The following is an 18578-nucleotide window of genomic DNA, read 5'->3' as shown; positions in this document are numbered from 1 at the left end:
AGAAGGCTTCCACGTCGTCGAGCTCCATCTGTCGTGCCTACCACTGCCTCCGCCGCCGCTGCTGGCCCCTCCAAGAAGGCCAGGAGAAGAGACGGCGCTTCTGCTACCGCTGGCCCATCCACGACCGGAGGAGACGGTAGGGAACGTCGAGACCAGCAGACAGTTACCTACCGTCCCTCCGGGGCTCCTCGGGGTGGCAAGACTCGAGCGGCGCGAGGTGGCAGACGCCGCTAAAAGTGACTTTTCCCTCTGTGTCCCTTCTCCTCTACACCCTCCCCGGCCCCTCATGATTATGTTTTTGTGCCGTGGAAATAAAGAGTTCCCCGATATAAGGGGAACTGTATTATTGGCCAAACAAACTGTGTGTTTCTTCAACTAATCATATGATGGGGTTGCGTAAATGTGAATCTGCACTATTACATTGAGGGATGAGTCATGTTGTGTTACGAGATTAGGCAAGGTCTGCAAGCATACACTCAGTCGTAGGAGGTTCTATTAGCCTGACGCTCCACGCTGCAGGTAGAAACTGGTGGTATTTCCATTGCTTGAACAAAGTAAATGTGTCCCACAACGCTGTTGTGTTAGTTGCAGTAATACTCGTACACACACGTTCCACGGCCTGGCCGTTACTCTCTGTCAGCGTTGCTATGTATGACATAGAAAGCGGGTGTAGGATTCAGACACATACGACTTGTTTTGTTATAAATCCTGTTCACATTTGTGGGTAGCGGGCATTGTATTAGCTTACGCTATACATTGGCATTCTACCGAAGGTTTCAAAATGCTACAGTTGTTATTGTGTGTAGGGAAAAAGGGTTTTTTGTGAGGGGGTGTCGAATAAACCCCTCCTTTCCACTTGGTTGGTTTAGGAGATTTTTTCTCATTCTGCTGAGCCAGTCAGGGCCGAGTCGTTCGAACGTCTTGGCAGGGAGGGGGGGGGGGGGGGGGGGGAGCCGTGTACAGGGTTTCCCCCCGTCATAGCAATGTTGCTATGGCGACGGCTTCCGTGAGTTAAGACCTTTACGTAAGGTTGTGGTGTTAAGGTGTCAAGTTAGAGCGTAGGGCTTGCGGGTCTGCTACGCTCTATTTATGTGTAAACTTGAGTCAGTTGGTCACGTGACTCACAGTTGGCATGTCTTTTTCATAACTACGACTCATGTGGGAAGGCTTCTGGGAAAGTTCGGTCTTTACTCTCTGACAAAAGGAGTGACTGGATGTAAAAAATGAACAGTTTTTTACTCCCAGCTGTGCAGTTGGGTTCATACGGTTGATGCTTCTTCTTTATTATTATAAAGAGTTGGATGAATCTATATGAATTGGAAATGGGGGACCCTGATGGAAACAAGACTAACGTCTTTCTCAGGTCTGCATCCCCTTAACAATTGTATGTATTGAGCCGTACTGTATTGTACCCATTCTGCAATCTGTTAAATTTTTCATTCATTCATTCATGGAGTTGGTTGCATCCCGCCCCTCTTGTCGTTCCCCTGGGCGCCTTGGGGATTCAATAAGATGGTCTACATAGCCTATTATTGATGTGGATATACCCGACGCACACATAGTGCTAGCTCGGGATGTTCTGCTGGACATTAAGCAACTGACTGGCGCGCCTTGGTTGCTTGGGGTTAAAACAGCGTTTTTATAAAGCAATTGGGATGGGGGTTTTCCTCTTCCGACGACCTGTGTGGTTGTCGACGGGTTCTCGTTCATATCAGGGGATGATAACGGAATGGATCTGGACATATGTAGAAGGGTCTCACGCCCTGGGGGTGGGCCACCGGGCGCGGTTCGCACCGAACGTCTGGGTGGCGCCTTCTTTTCATGTTTAAGATCAACACGCATATCTGCCCCTTCTCCTGGAGTTGGCATGTCGGTGTAGTTAGGGCACGGGACTGGTTCTGGTCACGCTGGTCCGGATCAGTTAAACCCGTTGTCCGCCGGGGATGCAGATCTGCTGTTCTGGTACTCTGAGGGACTTGGGCTTTTTTCAGGGGGAAAAATGCTAGGTCGGTCAGGGTGTCACAGGGTTAAGCGCTATGGAGCCCTTGTTGGGTGCATTGTATTCTACACTGTCGTAATGGCTTACGGCCGTGCCAGCCTGTACACGCCCGATCTCGTCGGATCTCGGCCGCCACGCAGGTTGGTCTTGGTTAGTACTTGGTTGGGTGACCTCCTGGGAATACCAAGTACGGGGTGTTGGGGCTGGTTTTCCATTCTTGCGCTCTTCTCTTACGCATGGCGAAGAGGGGCCTGTTGGGGTGGTCTTTGACCTCCTCAGGGGACCCTGTGCTCCCCGTATCACCGGGCCCGGTCCGAAGTAATGTTTTCGTTGACCCGTAGGCCCGGGATAACCCTGTTGGAAACTGGAACACGGGTACTGCGGCAGTGCCGCAGGTATGTTTTGGAGTTTTTTTCCTGAGGGGTTATGGGACCAACCACCGCATAGGGTAACGACTAGGTGGTTGGTTCTCTGGTGTGTTGGAGCAGTGTCAACTCCCGGGTTAACCGGTTGAGGGTGCCCCTGCACGTTCATGATGTCTGCCAATCGTGTCAGCCTTCTCTGCCTCAACCCCTCTGGGTGGGGGTTTTTAAATGGAGGCTTGGTCATGCAACAACGCCAGCATGCGCCCCTTCCGCCGGGGCGGCTGTGTTCAGCTGTCCCCTCTGGCGCCTGTCTCGTCCGCAGTCTCCAGGCTCGGGTTAACAGCCTGTTGCCTGGTTTTCCCCGGTGCTCTGCCTGCTTCCGTTGGTTAACCTTTTTTGTGTGCTTACGGCCATGCTGTCTGCCTGTTCTGCAGGGTCAGTGTGCCAGGCGGTGTACTATTGGGGGGACAGGGCCCGCTCGGCTGAGGGGCCTTTGTCTGAATACGCTGGCGATGTGGGGGGCGGGGTCACTACGTGCCCACCTGGTGGGGTCTTGATGCTGGCATCATGGACTTCTCCGGGCCCCCGTTCCAGGGGGTCCAGTCCCTTTGGTGGGTCTGGGCCTTCCTTCGCGCTCCGCTGCTACGGCCTTGCCACGGGGTTGGGTTTGCCCTTGACCCCGTGTTTCTGGGGGCAGTAACGAGGTTGTTCCCTCCGTTCGTTCCCGGGTGGCATGCGGGTTGTGCGTGTGTGTAGTCGTGGGGTCAGGCCACGGCTGCTCACCCTGTGCGTTGAGTTGCTTGAGTGCCTCTTCGCACGGTCGGGTCCATTGCCCTTCCGGGAAACCTCTAATAGGGGGGGTGCCCTCCATTAGGGGGGGTCGGGGGGGCTCAGCCCTCCCTGTTCTGATGGTCGTGGGGGGCTTTCAGCGGGGTGTATTTGTCGGCCGGTGGCTCCGCTCGGCCTCCCTATGTGCATGAGTGATGCCGAGCAGATCCCCTAATGATACAGAACGTTAGGTTATGACTATAACCAAGTTCTGTTAATTAGGGGTGACGCTCGGCATCCGACGCCACTGCAGCCCTTGACCTCACCTTGTGGTGAAAGCTTGGGAAGGAGGAGAGCAGTGCGCGTGCACGTGCGAGGACAGTGCATGAGTGATGCCGAGCGTCACCCCTAATTAACAGAACTTGGTTATAGTCATAACCTAACGTTAACCGTCGAAAGAACTTGCCTTCACGCTCTAAGACAAATAGCTGCATCACAACAACAACTACAAACCAACCTAGAACCTAGAAAATGGTGTTGGCCAATCAGAGAGAGCGTCTCCGCGAAATGCGGCTACGGAATAAAATGCTGCTACAGAAAAAAATTATAGACGCTGCTGCTTAGACCGCTTCAAATCGCGCCCGGCTTCCATCATAAACATCATATTTCAACGCACAGCGCATTACGCACTGATTGGCTGCGACGGATACAGCGATCAAACAGTGACGCTCACTCAGAGCGCTATTGCGTCTAGCCCGGGCCGAGAAATACGGCTAGGAGAAATGGGGCAGGAGAAATGCGGCAGGAGTGAGTCACTTCCTGTTCAGGAAAATGAGTATTTTATATATTAACGTTATATTGTGCATTGGAAACACAAACATACTTAAAATGAGTAAATATTATTCATTTTAAACATGTTTATATTATTTATAGGGCTATAAAACAAAAAAAAAAAAAAAAAATCTTCTTCTCTCATTTAACAGGTGGGTAGGCGCCCTAGCGCCCCCGGTGGCCAGCCGCCACTGGGTGTAACTGTGTTAAGGTGGAGGTTAAGGAGGTGTAACTGTGTTAAGGTGGAGGTTAAGGAGGTGTAACTGTGTTAAGGTTAAGGAGGTGTAACTGTGTCCTCCAGGCTTCATCTGGGCAGAAATCAAGGAGATGTGGGACGGCGGCTTCACAGAGTACATCCATGACTGGTGGAACCTGATGGACTTCGCTATGAACTCCCTCTACCTGGCGACCATATCCCTGAAGATAGTGGCCTACATCAAGGTGAGACTTGCTTTGTGTCAGTGTGTGTGTGTGTGTGTGTGTGTGTGTGTGTGTGTGTGTGTGTGTGTGTGTGTGTGTGTGTGTGTGTGTGTGTGTGTGTGTGTGTGTGTGTGTGTGTGTGTGTGTGTGTGTGTGTGTGTGTGTGTGTGTGTGTGTGTGTGTGTGTGTGTGTGTGTGTGTGTGTGAGTGAGAGAGAGAGAGAGAGAGAGACAGAGAGAGCAAGAGAGAGAGATAGAAAGAGATACACAGAGACACACAAAGAGAGATATAAAAAGAAATAGTAGTTAGGGAATTTTAGCAAGATGTTTGGACCATCTGTGAAAAAATTTCTTACCAATAGCTTTCTTCACCAAAGTGTTCCTATAGGTGTCTACTAGCACTTCTCAATTTATTCAAAATTCTGGAGAGCCAATTAAAGTTAAGGAGCCCAGGGGGCTTTGCCGAAAAATATGAAAAAAAAATAAAAATCAAATATTAACGTGTGGGGTGACTAACTAGCGGTTTTCAGGGGTGCTGAATCTATTCCATTAGTTTTGAGTAAGAATGGCTCCCTGGCCATAAAATATTGGTATATTATATATATATAGTAATCATCAATGCCATAGTTGGATGGTTGGAAGACGTAAACCCCTTCGATAACACACGGGACAGGAAGACCCTGGTGTCCTTCTCTACAGGGTTTAGCAGCTCTCCCGGAGACTCAGTAAATGCGGATCAGGCAGAGGAGATTGGCAGAACCATACAGGCCAAGATGGATGGGAAAACTGTTAATGATACAATGCAAACAAAGTACAAAGTCAAGTCATTAGCAACCCTCAGATCTGGACCCAAAGTCAGTGGGGAGAAGCTGGTTATTATCTTCAACCGCCTCATCATCATCAGTGAGTGTGAAGTCAAGACCAAAGAAGCTCTGCTATTTGAGTTGACGCCAACACAGATGTCTCTTTTTGACAAAAACCAGAAGATGCAAAAGCCAGATAAGGCTGCCCTAGCAAAGTTCCTAAAGACATTTGTGGAACCCATCGGACAAACCCCATGCACAAGCCTTGTGATTGATGGTGGGTGGCTCCTGCACAATGTCAAGTGGGAGGTTAACCTCACCTGGAAGGACATCGCTGAGAGCTACCTCCGGTTTGTGAAGGCCATGGGAAGCCTGCACCTCCGGATCACTGTGGTTTTTGACGGATATGACAACTTGACCAAGGACCATGATCATCTCAGACGTACAAAGCATGCATGCTGTGACATCCAGATTCGCCCAGACATCCAAACCATTATTCCTAGAGAAAAGTTCCTTGACAACCAGAACAACAAGGCCCAGCTTATCCTGCTTCTAGCTGAGACATTCAGTAGTAATGGAATCCGTGTACATCAATGCTCTGATGATGCAGACACTTCTATCGTCCAGGCAGCTCTAGATGAGGCAAGAGAGTCCGCTGTTGAGGAGAGAGCTGAGGATACGGACATCCTGGTTATGCTCATTCATCATGATGCAGACCACTCAGTCTTCTTCACAATAGCAAATAATGTGTCTTACGATGTTGGAAAGATACAAGAGGCCCTCTCAGAGAAATACAGGAAATATCTGCTCTTTCTACACAGCTTCTCAGGCTGCGATACCGTGTCTGCAATTTCTGGCTTTAGCAAACCAACTTTGCTACGCACACTCTGCAAGACAGTCCAAGCTGAGAAGGCCATGGAAGTTTTTATTGACAGCCAAGCCCAGAAAGATACCATCATCACAGCCGGCTGTGAAATATTCAAACTCATGTTCCATGGGAAACCACCCAAAGGCTTGGGGGACTTGAGATTTTAAATGTTCAGCAAGCGGGCTGCAGCAGGGAAAATCAGCTCTGAGAAAATGCCCCCGACTACAGCAGTAGCAGCAGCACAACATTCTCTCCGGGCATATCTCCAAACCAGAGACTGGCTTCTACTACAAAGTCCATCACTGGATGTTCTGGACTATGGCTGGAAACTGGGAGAAGAAGGCTATGCACCAGTCACTACCACAGACCCCATTGCCCCAGACTATCTCCTGAAATTCATCAGCTGCAACTGTGAGGGAGACTGCAGTACACACAGGTGCTGCTGTAAAAAACAGGGGGTCAAGTGCATATCTGCTTGTGGCAAGTGTAAAGGAGAGTGCCATAACAACCAGACAGACGAGAAAAGGAGTGAGGAAGATGGGGAGTTGGCTTAGTAAAGAAAACTGAAACCATGTATCAATAATGCACATTTCTATGTAATGTTACATTTCTCTTGGAATAAAGTAAAAATATATGTTCTTATGGAAAAAATTTAGTTTTTTACTAAAAAAAACAAATGGTTGGAATAGATTCAGCGCCCTGAAAAACCCTAGTTAGACACCCCACAAGTTAATATTTGATTTTTCATATTTTTCACCCAAGCCCTCTGGGTATACCAATATTTTATGGCCAGGGAGCCAATTTTACTCAAAACGAATGGTTGGAATAGATTCAGCACCCCTGAAAACCCCTAGTTAGTCACCCCACACGTTAATATTTTATTTATATTTTTTTCATATTTTTCGCCCAAGCCCCCTGGGCTCCTTAACTTTGATTGGCTCTCCAGAATTTTCCTTGAGGATTTGGGTTTGAATAAATTGAGAGGTGTTAGTAGACATCTATAGGCAAGGACGCGGGAAGTCGGTCAGACTTGGGGGTGCGGGAGTCGGAGATAAATAATAATAATAATAACGTCATATTAAATGCATGCGCGAAGCGCATCATTCGTGATTTTCCATTCATTTGAAAGATCGATATTTTACACTACAACAGACAAACTTGAACACCAACATGTGGACAGTTCACACACGAAATGCAGCAGTTTTTTCTCTAATCAGAAGACTAATCAGATTTATTGTCGATAGACGCAAGCGGCAACAACTAGCGTTTGGACTTTCGTTTCGCACACCGCACAGGATCTGTGTGTGTGTGTCACTGTCACAACAACAATCGCTGCAGGAGCGATAATAAACACACATTACCTATTCCGAAGACGGTAAAACACCGAAGGTGGTCTTGCGTTCAGGAGTGGTGGAAATAAACTCCTTCATGACAACATGAATGTCCAGTGAGTCCAGAATATCCTGATGCATATGCTGCAGCAAGTCCAGGTTATTATTATTAAAGAAATCAGATATTGTTTTTGAGACATTTCTTTTCTGAGACACAAGTAAACACACTCTCCACTTCAGTCAGTCCTCCCTCTCTGCAATTCGTTCCCGCTTACAACATCGCCGACAGATATATTCCTTTACTGCGATTTGTCCCAAAAACTATTCCAGGCCGCTATTTATTTTACCAACGGATGTCCAGTTCCGCGTTGACGCTTCCAGGCCGCGTCTATTCTAATCCCAACTGGTTCATGAGTCGGCTACACGCTGCTTTAATAACACTGCATTATCGAGACAGCGCCCCTATGGATCTGGCAATGAATTCCAAGAATAGGGTAAATCTGCAGTGCCGCTCCGCTCTATGACATTGAGTAGCCTCGGTATTCCAATGGAATAAAGGACAAAACAACCTTGCAGTTGCAGTTACACTCCCCGCCAGCAGGGGGTGCTGGAGCACCCGCCGCACCCCCACTTCCCGCGCCCCTGCCTATAGGAACACTTTGGTGAAGAAAGCTATTGGTAAATTTTTTTTTCACAGATGGTCCAAACATCTTGCTAAAATTCCCTAACTATAGAGACAGATAGATAGAGAGAGAGAGGAAGAGAGAGAGAGTGGATGGAGAGAGTTTAAGGTAAGTGGACTTATAATTTGACTGCCTTTTAGAGGGTCATAAATACAAGCTTTTAATAGTGGGGTGACAGCACAAGAGAACACACATACACACACACAAACGCACACACACACACACACTCTCACAGACACGACACCAAGCATACACACTTCCACGCCACATCATGCACACACACTCATGTAAACGCACACACACACACACACACACACACTTGACATCCAGCCTGCCTAACCTCCACCTGTCTCTCCATCTCTCTCTCCCTCTTTCTCTCTCACCCTATCTCGCTCTCTCCATTCCCTGCCCCCTCGGTCTCTCTATCAGTCTGTCTTTCTCACAATCTCTCTCTCTCTCTCTCTCTCCCTCTCTCCTCTCTCTCTCTCTCTCTCTCTCTCTCTCTCTCTCTCTCTCTCTCTCTCTCTCTCTCTCTCTCCATCTCTCCATCTCTCTCTCTCCATCTCTCTATCTCTCCATCTCTATCTCACTATCTCTCTCTCTCTCTCTCTCTCTCTCTCTCTCTCTCTCTCTCTCTCTCTCTCTCTCTCTCTCTCTCTCTCTCTCTCTCAATCTCTCTCTCTCGCATTACCACACACACACACAGGCACAAACATGCACACACCCACACTGACACAGATACATGGTCAGACACGCACGCACACACAGTGTGAGTTTGTCAGTAAAGCAGCAGTATGATTTGGAATGTGGATGTATTTATTTAAAGACAGAGAAAGATAAGAAAATAAAATAAATGTAGGAGGGTCGTCCCGCCACCATCAGTGACTAACGGCTGACACAGATGGCTAGGCCGTGTGTGTGTGTGTGTGTGTGTGTGTGTGTGTGTGTGTGTGTGTGTGTGTGTGTGTGTGTGTGTGTGTGTGTGTGTGTGTGTGTGTGTGTGTGTGTGTGTGTGTGTGTGTGTGTGTGTGTGTGTGTGTGTGTGTGCATGCTTGTCCGTTTCCATTAGTATTGCATCATTTGCTTTAAAAAAATTTTAAATACTATAGCCTTTTATGCAGAGTGCATGACTACAGGCAACGCTGTCTGCGCAGAAAGTGTTTAGTTTAGCCTTAACTTCTACAGCTGAGGACAAAACATCAGCTTTAAAACGTTTTGGAAATTCAATTTGCAGTTGCATGTGATCTTCAGAAAGTACTCAACCTCCACTGTATTTAACTATGAATGAACACAACACTCTAACTTGCCATCTTTAGGTAATAAAGTACTCAACCTCCACTGTCTTTAACTATGAATGAACACAATACTCTAACTTACCATCTTTAGGTAATAAAGTACTCAACCTCTACTGTCTTTAACTATGAATGAACACAACACTCTAACTTACCATCTTTAGGTAATAAAGTACTCGGCCTCTACTGTCTTTAACTATGAATGAACACAACACATTAGATATCACTGGGACTGATGCTACTCTGTGGTGGTAGGTGACTGAGGTCGCATTCACACCAGAGCAGTTTGGTCCACTTTAAACACACCAGAGTTTGTTTCCTCGGATAGTCCGCTTGGTTTGGGGTAGTGTGAAAGCTCATTCAAACTCTGGTGTGGACCAAAAAAGCGAACTCTGGTCCGCCTGAAAATGTATAGGTCTCGGTTCGTGAACCCTGGTGCGTACTTTTGTGGTGTGAATGCTCATCGGACCAAACGCAAGACCAAATATAGGAAGTGACCCCGATAAACTGTGCATCTTGAGTAGAAAACAAGCACGCATGGAACATGTCTCGTGGACAGACGTAGGCGAATGAGGAGGTAAAAGCCCTGATAGAAATATGGTCAGACGAGCTAATTAAACAGCTGCTTGTGGCCACTCACAAAAACAACAAGGTTTACAAGTTGTTTAGCGAGAGAATGATGGCAATGAGCTTCAATCGAACAATCGATCAACGTCACATCAAAGTAAAAAAACTGCGTCAGCATTACAGCAATATATGAGAATAATGTGTGTGCACTGGGCTGGGCTGCTTCACAGAATAATGTGATGTGTGTGTATGTGTGTGTGCTGGGCTGCTTCACAGAATAATGTTGTGTATGTGTGTGTGCTGGGCTGCTTCACAGAATAATGTTGTGTATGTGTGTGTGCTGGGCTGCTTCACAGAATAATGTTGTGTATGTGTGTGCGCTGGGCTGCTTCACAGAATAATGTTGTCTATGTGTGTGCGCTGGGCTGCTTCACAGAATAATGTTGTGTATGTGTGTGCACTGGGCTGGGCTGCTTCACAGAATAATGTGGTGTGTGTGTATGTGTGTGCGTTGAGCTGCTTCGCAGAATAATGTGGTGTATGTGTGTGCGCTGAGCTGCTTCGCAGAATAATGTGGTGTATGTGTGTGCGCTGAGCTGCTTCGCAGAATAATGTGGTGTATGTGTGTGCGCTGAGCTGCTTCGCAGAATAATGTGGTGTATGTGTGTGCGCTGAGCTGCTTCGCAGAATAATGTGGTGTATGTGTGTGCGCTGAGCTGCTTCGCAGAATAATGTGGTGTATGTGTGTGCGCTGAGCTGCTTCGCAGAATAATGTGGTGTGTGTCTGTGTGTATGTGCGCTGTAGAGCTGTCCCCGAAGCCTGTTTTTGGGATTCTATATTATCCAATAGACGAGCGCCCTTTTTCGATCGTGTGACATTGTTCAAAAAGTTTGGTGCACTTGACAAATTGCAGTGTGAAAGCAAACCGAACCAAATGAAGAATGCAACAATGTTGCAACTTCACCCCCCCCCCCCCCCCCCCCCCCCCGAATCGCACAGAGTCCACCAAACTATATGTGAAAGCGACCTGAGGCTACTTTGTGCTGGTAGGTGAGGCCTAGACCTCTACACCACCTAGATTCCCCAACGTCCCCCAAACCACTTAACATTCTGCCAGGATGCTCTGGAAACCACTGGTGCCTCCAGTGACTTAATTGGCACAACTATTGAAAAATAGATGGCTCTGGCTGCTTTCTTCTGGAGCGCTGGAGGAAAACCTGATTGCTTTAACGATTCTCTTATTGTAATACATTAACTCTTATCATACTACATTAACTCTAATCGGATTACATTAACTGCACTCGTAGAAATAGTGGTTCCATATGGAACCTAAAAAGGTTCCAGCCTGTGATACATATACTGCAAGGCACCTCAAAAGGTTCTATACGGGGGCGGCTACGTGGCGTAGTGGGCAAGGCGCTCGCCACGAATGACGGAGACGCTGGGCTTGCCTGTTCGAGCCCAGCGCTCCACATTGCTTTCAGTTTAGCTGGTCGTTCATACTAATACACATTGGCCGTATTAGGGGGTGGGAAACTGATGGGTGGGGATCGGGCGTTGTGGACAGCGACTCCTACAGGTCGGTTGGTGTGCCTGCGCAGTAGAATCAGGAATTGTCGGGGGCAGCGTGAGCCTCCCACGCGTTACTCCTCGCCACTGAGAGATCGAGCTGCGCAGGTGAAAAGATGCGACTGCTGTTACCTCAAGTACCGGAGGGGACTTGTGCTATGTATGACTTAGTCCACATTGCAGCCGGCTTGTGGGAGGCAAGAAACAGCTTTCGTGACAGGGGAGGGTTGAATAGACCTGTCTCAAACCCTGCCCCTTTTCTTGATCCTCCAATCACAGCTGTCGCTTACCTCGGACTTCAGAGGTAAGCGACAGCTGTGATTGGAGGATCAAGAAAAGAGGGCAGGGTTTTGAGACAGGTCCATTGGATGATTCGAAATTGGGATGGGAGAAAATATAGAAAATGGGAGAAAAAGTGGATAAAAAAAAAAAAGTTCTATACGGATCCATTTTATAATCTTATTTCCAAAGAAATTATGAGGTGTTTCACACAGGGTAGAAACATCTTCCGCAGCAGCCATGCAACTTAATTGTCGGTTTGGTTTTTCTCAATTGATAATCGTTAATACTGTGTTTAACTATGAATCAATTGTTAGATAATGACGTTTGAAAGCTTCATAGAGTGACAGTGGCTCGGGAGGTAGAGCAGTTCAAAAGCAATTCAGGATAGGATCACCCTGATCCAGATCCAGACTTTTCAAGATTACTAGATCCTGAATATCTGCTTTAATCCTACCAATCTCCATCTAGTGGATATGAAAAATAATACAAGGAAGACAAGAGACCACATTGCAGAGACATCTATACTGTCTAATTATATTATTAAATACATAAAGGAAATAAAATCATGATGGAATCGTAATTAAAAGAAATACTCCCAGTAGGGTAACAACAAAAAAAGATGAATTCATCCAGATCCAGCCGTGCTTTGAGGAGCTGAATTCTAAGTGAGGTTTCAGTTTGCTGAAGGTGATGACAGATGATGGACTCTTTCTTTGTTGAAGATATTTTTCTAAATTACATTTGTGATTGACAATCTTTGTTGTGATACTTATATGAGCATAAACATTTATATCATCAACATTTGGTTGAAAACAAAATAGGCCACCACAAACAACAAATAAAATGTATTTGCCATAAAGGCTAAATTTTTTTTATTATTTCAGTTAACAAACTTTGCCATCTTATTTATATTGAAACATATTTTAAAAGAAATTCTATAGTACATTTTGCTCTGGTAATCCACTGGAAATCCACCACTCTGGTGGGATCAAGATAATACATATTTTTGGGATCAAACTGATCCAAATCCTGTGTTGTCGGTTTGAACTACCCGTTTTGAAGATTTGATCCAGATTAAAGCTTGGATTTGATTTCCTGATCTGATCGGATATCACAGTGATCCTAATCCTGTTTTTTGGTTTTGAACTACCCAAAATCCAAATCTGATCCGATCAGATTGGTCTCCACTTCTAACTACAACCTCAGGTCCAGCAACTTCATCAAACTCAACATCCCCAAAGCCACAACGCCTTTCGATTTGCTGCTGCATCTGACTGGAACACATTACAAAAAACTCTTAAACTCACTGCCCTCACATCAAGTTTCAAGTTTCTTTATTAGTTGACATGCAAAAATACAGAATACCTTCACATGGGATGCTTTTTTCTGTTATGCTCCTATGAGGATCGTAGGACGCTTGGATCATACACATACAGCTCATACTGTACATACAGATCACTCACTGCTTTTAAACAAAATCTGCAACAGATCATGACCGACTGTTGCACCTGCTGACTGCCTCCCAATCGCATGCATAGCTCTCAGACTCTTCTCTCCTCCCCCTAGGCCTCCTCACCTACCTCGCTCCTTCTCCCCTTTCTTCTCTCTCTCTCTCACTCTGGTTCTCGCTCTCCCTTTCTCTTTTGCCCTCTCTCTCTTTCCTTCTCTCTCCCTTATTTATTGTTGTCCTTATATAATATTGCCACTGTAATTTAGTATTTTATTTACTTGTATGCATGTACATAACCTTGTTTTTGTTACAGCCTCCCACCCCCCCCCCCCCCCCCCTCACCCCTTCCCTCAAAAGGCCTTTGCTTTTTGATCAGACTATGCTTGCACCTCATGGTACCAAAGCACCTCAAAGGCCCTAAAAACAAGGCTACAAACATCACAAAACAAACTGATCAGACTACTGCTTGGCGTTACTCCTAGAACCCACCTTACCCCTGCCCACTTTGACAACCTAGGATGGCTTAGAGTAGACGACAGAGTACAGCAACTTGCAATGGGCCTGGTCTACAAGATACACTACACCACTAAGATACCCATGTACATGTCGAAATACTTCTTAAAGGTCAGTGAAGTCCACGACCACAACACCCAGATTCGGCTCAAACAAGGGACTAAACACGTTTCGCAATTATGCCACAATAATGTGGAACGCCCTACCCACAGCCGTAAAGGAATGTGAATCCCTCCCTACCCTCCTTCAAAACCACTCTCAAAGGGCGGCTGCAATTAGAAACTGGCCCCGGTTGTACCCCCTCCATTGTACAGTTTCTTCCCCTTTGGATGTATATTTTTTTATTACCTCTTTTTCTTACACAGTATTGTATATTTGTATGTCTTGTATGTCATAAATGTCTTGATGAATTGAAAATGGATGACCCTTATGTAGACAAGACGAAAGTATTTTTCTGGTCTGCATCCTCTTAGAAGTTGTTTGTATTGAGCCATACTGTATTGTACCCATTCTGCAATCTGTTAATAAAGTTTTCAATCAATCAATCAAGGCTGCTTTTGTATATAAGAATTTGTTCTTAATTGCTTGCCTGGGTAAATAAAGGTTACATTTAATTTAATTTTAAAAAACGTTTTGTTTAAAAAAAGTAAACGTTTTGAACTACTGGGCCCTGGTAATTCGGTAATCTGGTAATCCAGAGGTTCCCGGTTCGATTCCCGCTCCTCCCTTGAGCAAGACACTTAACCCCTAACTGCTCTCGATGAGCAGGTTGGCGCCTCCGCCATCGGTGTGTGAATGTGTGAGTGAATGGGTAAAATGTGAAGAACAAATTGTAAAACGCTTTGGATGAAAGCTGTTCTATAAATGCAGCCATTTACTATTTATTTACCATCCTTTCTCTCTCTTCCTCTGCCCCTCCCCAGTACAACTCGTCTCTTCCCAGGGAGGAGTGGGAGATGTGGCACCCCACGCTGATCGCAGAGGCTCTGTTCGCCATCGCCAACATCTTCAGCTCCCTGAGGCTCATCTCCCTCTTCACCGCCAACTCACACCTGGGACCCCTGCAGATCTCCCTGGGCAGGATGCTGCTGGACATCCTCAAGTTCCTCTTCATATACTGCCTGGTGAGTACTGTATATATACTGTATACTGCCTGGTGAGTACTGTATACTATATACTGTATACTGCCTGGTGAGTACTGTATATATACTGTATACTGCCTGGTGAGTACTGTATACTATTATACTGTATACTGCCTGGTGAGTACTGTATATATACTGTATACTGCCTGGTGAGTACTGTATACTATATACTGTATACTGCCTGGTGAGTACTGTATATATACTATATACTGCCTGGTGAGTACTGTATATATACTGTATACTGCCTGGTGAGTACTGTATATATATATATACTATATACTGCCTGGTGAGTACTGTATATACACTGTATACTGCCTGGTGAGTACTGTATATATACTGTATACTGCCTGGTGAGTACTGTATATATACTGTATACTGCCTGGTGAGTACTGTATATATAATATATACTGACTGGTGAGTACTGTATATATACTGTATACTGCCTGGTGAGTACTGTATATATAATATATACTGCCTAGTGAGTACTGTATATATACTGTATACTGCCTGGTGAGTACTGTATATATAATATATACTGCCTAGTGAGTACTGTATATATAATATATACTGCCTGGTGAGTACTGTATATATAATATATACTGCCTGGTGAGTACTGTATATATAATATATACTGCAGGGGGGAGGATTTGGCCGGCAGGTGGAGCAATTCTGTTTGCTTAGGTTCAGTTTGAGGTGGTTGGTCGTCATCCAGGCGGAGATGTCGGACAGACAGGCAGCGATCCGCTCAGAGACGTGGATATCTGAGGGAGGGAAGGAGAGGAAGAGTTGAGTATCATCGGCATAACAATGATATGAGAAGCCATGAGACGTGATAATGTTACCCAGTGATTTAGTGTAGAGGGAGAAGAAAGGGGTCCTAGGACCGAGCCCTGGGGGACACCCGTCCGCAGGGGGCGGGTGGCCGACAGAGTCCCTCTCCATGACACTTGGTAGGAGCGGTCGTTGAGGTATGATGTCAGCCATGTCAGCGCAGATCCAGCCACTCCCATTCCTGCGAGGGCCGCGAGGAGGATCTGATGGTTGACTGTGTCGAAGGCTGCAGATAGATCTAGGAGAATCAGGACAGAGGAGAGGCCTTTCGCTTTTGCTAAGTGAAGTGCCTCTGTGACCGCAATGAGGGCCGTTTCTGTGGAGTGGCCAGACTGATTGGGGTCTAGAAGGTCATTCTGTAAGAGATAAGCAGTAAGTTGGTTGGATACAGCACGTTCAAGTGTTTTAGAAAGGAAGGAGAGAAGAGAGACAGGACGATAGTTGCCTATGACGGTGGAGTTCAGGGTTGGTTTTCTTATGATGGCCGTGACTCTGGCTTGTTTTAGGGAGGTGGGGACCACCCCCGAGTTGAGTGAGGAGTTGATGGTTTACTGCCTGGTGAGTACTGTATATGTAACTGAGGGGTACAATTCCCTGACTGTATTGATAAGTATGGTATCATTAAACCACCACCTGCTTTATGTACTTTAAATACTGGCCACACAGTACATGATATAGATATGATGAACACTTTCCCACCTGATGAAACGAAGTCCACACAAATGTATAAATCGAACATTTTATATAGCAAAGGGTATATACAACGTTCACTTAATGACATTTATGATTTGAATGCACTTGTATGGCAAATGAGTATTCGTAGGTAAATCAACATTGAATGTCCAATCTCTGGTTACACAGGGAGCAAGTATACAACCTGGTTCTTTAGGGAACTATAGCGATGGTACTTAAATGATTATAGCTGGATACACTAAAGGGGGGTCCCGCTGGTTGTAAGTCAGTAGGGGGGGGGGTTAGGAGAGCCGCTGGCGATATCCCATCTGGCCGACGATTTCTTGGGAGAATTCAGAGTGCTGAACACGGTGCCCACAGAACCGCGGTCCACAGATGAATACAGCTGGGCCCTCTTGTAGACGGTCGCTGCCGGTCCACAAAGAAGAGACGTGAGGCGACCTCACTCGGGGTAGAGCGCCGTCTCACCTGGACTCCTCTCGGGGGGGTAGTTCCAACACTCAGCAGTGTTGGCTGTTATCCATGGCATAATCAAAGCACCCAAAGCACGTAGATAATCCAAGCCGTGGAGGGCTCGCCGTCGTCCGGGTGAAGTAATCCAATGTACAGGTCCACTCGTCCTGGCCCAGAGCTCCTCGGATGCAAGCACCACACGTGGTCTGCCCAGCCTGGTTAAGACTCTAGATAACGCCAGGAACGATGGGGGTACTGCTCACTTTATAACTCTAACCGAACGATGCACCATACATAATAGACTATTATTAACTTAATAGAAATACGTCCCACTCGACGGTATAGTGCCAAACTATGACAATTCAACTATTAATCCACACGATGTCTCAATGCCTATTCTGAGGCCAATTAGGCCATACTGCACCACACGTGCGTCGTGGGTGAGGCTTCACGTCTGTTACTAGGTTGGAGGGTAAAGGACTAATGGACTAAAAGAAAGTTCTACTTTACTTGCGCCATATATATATGCGCTGTGAACAAATAGTACCATTCGTATTTCACCAGACGTATTCCTACGCGGAACCGGGCTTGTAACGACATGTTCGTCGGCACGATTGAACTTGAACCAAGGGGCTTGGCTGCTGGCGCCAGGTTCTCGTCCAATGGTAGAATGAAACTATTATGGGCTGTTAGTAGACTAAAGGGATATTCAGTGTATATGTACAAGGAATATACAGGGGATATCAAACGATATACAAATACTATTAAATATATATCCATAAATAAATATATATATTCGGTTTAATCTGATCCTTCACAACAGCCGCCCCCTAATTAGTCCCACCTAATTAGCTAAGCAGAGACAGATTAACCGCACTGTCTACCACTCAAGGTCCGCTGTAAGGGTCAGTCAACTCACAAAGTCGTGGGGTCATGGTCGTCATCGATAGTGTCTGGGAGTCTGGGCAGTTCTATTAGCCTCGCCACGGGTCGTGTGTAAGTTCGCCCTTGGACGAGCACTTCAGCTGCTCGGACCTTGCCATCGGCACCGGTGATCACTTTGCTTACGCGGCCAGCCGGCCACATAGCTCTGGGTAGTGACTGGTCGATAATCATGACGACTGTTCCTTCTGTCAAATTGTCTCTCTCTTTTACCCACTTCTGGCGGGTCTGTAGAGACGGTAGGTAGTGGAGTAGAAAGCTGTTCCAAAACTTGTCAGCTAGTACTTGACTGTACCTCCACATTCTTCGGCCGTTCGCTTCTTCAGGCCTGTACATTGTCTGGGGTAGCGCGGGGTCCAGCCGCCCCATCAAGAGTGTGTTGGGGGTGACTGGGTCGACATCTGCTACATCACTTGAGACGTAGCCGAGGGGCTTGGAGTTCAATACTCCCTCGATCTCCGTGAGGACTGTCATTAGGACTTCTTCCGCCACAGTCTGGGCCCCAAGCACGGCGTACAGGGCTGTCTTTATAGAACGTACTTCTCGTTCCCAGGTTCCACCGAAGTGGGGTGCGTTCGGGGGATTAAACTGGAAGTCAATCTGGGATGGAGCGAGGTGGGTCTTAAGTTCTGGGCCCATAGCTTGGAAGCTCTCTCTCAGCTCTCTTTCTCCGCCTTTGAAGTTTGTCCCGTGATCAGACAACAATGTAGACGGTTTTCCTTTCCGTGATGTGAATCTTCGGAAGGCCATAAGGAATGAGTCTGTGCTCATGGTCG

At 46.5% G+C, this 18578-nt stretch overlaps 1 protein-coding gene across 1 annotated transcript in view; it reads left to right on the top strand.

Annotated features, from left to right (window-relative positions):
• Positions 1-4290: 4290 nt before the first annotated feature.
• The window catches only part of LOC311247955 (short transient receptor potential channel 5), a gene marked incomplete at both ends in the record, with an annotated part of 50836 nt that continues 36548 nt past the window's right edge, over positions 4291-18578 (top strand). The window contains 2 exons of the mRNA XM_084338931.1: positions 4291-4404; positions 14665-14865. Coding sequence (XP_084195057.1) covers positions 4291-4404; positions 14665-14865 — 315 coding nt within the window. The remainder of the gene's footprint in view (positions 4405-14664; positions 14866-18578) is intronic.

Source organism: Notolepis coatsorum (genome assembly GCF_963971535.1).
Source record: "Notolepis coatsorum genome assembly, contig: SCAFFOLD_1174, whole genome shotgun sequence".
NCBI classification, from domain to species: Eukaryota; Metazoa; Chordata; class Actinopteri; order Aulopiformes; family Paralepididae; genus Notolepis; species Notolepis coatsorum.
The sequence above is the reverse complement of the archived record's forward strand: the minus strand, read 5'-3'. Positions and strand labels throughout refer to the sequence as shown.